The sequence below is a fragment of the Limulus polyphemus genome, unplaced genomic scaffold (genome assembly GCF_000517525.1).
Source record: "Limulus polyphemus unplaced genomic scaffold, Limulus_polyphemus-2.1.2 Scaffold127, whole genome shotgun sequence".
NCBI classification, from domain to species: Eukaryota; Metazoa; Arthropoda; class Merostomata; order Xiphosura; family Limulidae; genus Limulus; species Limulus polyphemus.
This window is the reverse complement of record NW_013665737.1, coordinates 524,821-526,645: the sequence shown is the minus strand read 5'-3', so window position 1 is coordinate 526,645 and position 1,825 is coordinate 524,821. Positions and strand designations below refer to the sequence as shown.

The window sequence follows — 1,825 nt, the reverse complement described above, 5'->3', positions numbered from 1 at the left end:
GTCACATTATAACGCCCTTACGGCTGAAAGGGCGAGCATGTTTGGTGGTATGCGGATTCGAACCCGCGACCCTCAGATTGTGAGTCGAGCGCCTTATCCACCTGGCCATGCCGGGCTGTTTTAATTAGAAGTATCACACAAAGCTACCTAGAGGGCTACCGACACATAACCATTTCCAATTCCGAACTGATAGATTATGGGGAAGCAATTAGTCAGTAATCACCAACCGAACAGTGTAACTTTAGAATTTACATTATATAGTTTGTCTAGAATAAAATGTTTGCAACTTTTCTCAATCTGTGAGTGCATAAATGCTCACATAAATTTAAACCATTATTTGATCAAACTTTGTGTGTGTTCGTTTATAACTGGAGAACAACTGTACCAAATGTCACCAAACCTAACGCGTACTTTAAAGCAATGTTTCTCGATACCAGGGGGCCGGGTTTGTTGCTTCTGTACACTGTCGCGGACCACTAAAATGCAAGTACAGTATAAAAACATGAGGATTTACATATGAATGTTCTGAAAGTGTTTGTTTTGTTTCGTGAAATTCTAAGGTCCGGCATGGTGGTTGTGATGGACCGGATACGTCAGTTAGTATACTTAAACATAATACAAATTATATTGGATTTAACCATGCCTCGTTAAGTCCACTGAAACTTAAAAATTGAAGTGTTTAGTCCGTGTTTTAAATTTAAGTTTTTAGTATATATTGGAAGAAAACTGAAGAATGAACGTGGTTAAGGATACTAAACTTAAGTAGTTTTAGACATTGGAATACATTGAAACTCAGTTTATGGTAATTAGATGTGGACGGGAATTTCACCCACGTTATTCATACTTCTTATAGTGATTTGGACGTTATAATAATTAGGTTAGGTGTGAATATGAAAGGAACCTACCCGTCGTCCTCTGAAGGTAGCGGTAGCTCTTTGTCGAAGCCAGCTTTTCCGAACAGCCAATATGTGGGTTGTTTTCCCTTACCCTAGAAGTATCAGCAAAAGGAAATAAAAATTAATACGTTTTAGAAATTAAATTTTCGAAAAGCTCTAAATCCTTGATCCTATATAATTCTAAGTTATTATTTATTAACTTAAAATGATGAAGTTATAATAAATGTAAAACAAAAAAAAAATGATGACAATAAAGAAAAACTGAAAGAGATGTATCAGACTCAGCTTCGACAAAACTAATTAGCTTAACAAACAATGGCAGATCTTTAAAACTGGATTCGTTACAGCTTTTGATGTTAACTGGATTCCCCCAGAAAAAAACCGTAGGAATCATTTAATTTGTCAGCCATCATTATAGAAGTAAAAATTTTCTCGCTAGAGACTGCTGATTAATAAATCATTTTGTCGATAAGTGCAAGACTGAAAATATGAGTTAAATGTACGACTAATCAGCCATTATTTCAATAATATATATATATATATCTTCATATACATAGATAGTTTACGTCATAAACCATGGGGGCTCTAAGCATTACTGAGTCAATAAACTGTAGTTAAAACTCTATCACTAAAAATAAGGTACCCAAGAAAACGACACTTCAATAGTCATTGGCGGCGCTACAAGGGGGCAAGGGACTTGCTATTCCCTCTCCCCCCAAAAGCTAGATATGTTAGAATGGCCAAAACCTTCTTATCCTTTCCAAGGCCTGTGAGTACTTTGAGGCTTCAAAACTCAATACAAAGTACTTTTTTGAAACCCAACGTTGGCTCATTGTAATTTAGCACGCTAAAATTTTTGTGGAAAAACGGGTCCTTTTAAAATTACACGTGAGGATAAGATATCTTGTTTTGCCCCCCAAAACTTTATT

The 1,825-nt window shown here is 35.8% G+C and overlaps 1 protein-coding gene across 1 annotated transcript in view; it reads right to left on the bottom strand.

Annotated features, from left to right (window-relative positions):
- The window catches only part of LOC106473163 (retinal guanylyl cyclase 2-like), an 87,340-nt gene that overhangs the window by 5,896 nt on the left and 79,619 nt on the right, over positions 1–1,825 (bottom strand). The window contains exon 17 of the mRNA XM_022402711.1: positions 906–988. Coding sequence (XP_022258419.1) covers positions 906–988 — 83 coding nt within the window. The remainder of the gene's footprint in view (positions 1–905; positions 989–1,825) is intronic.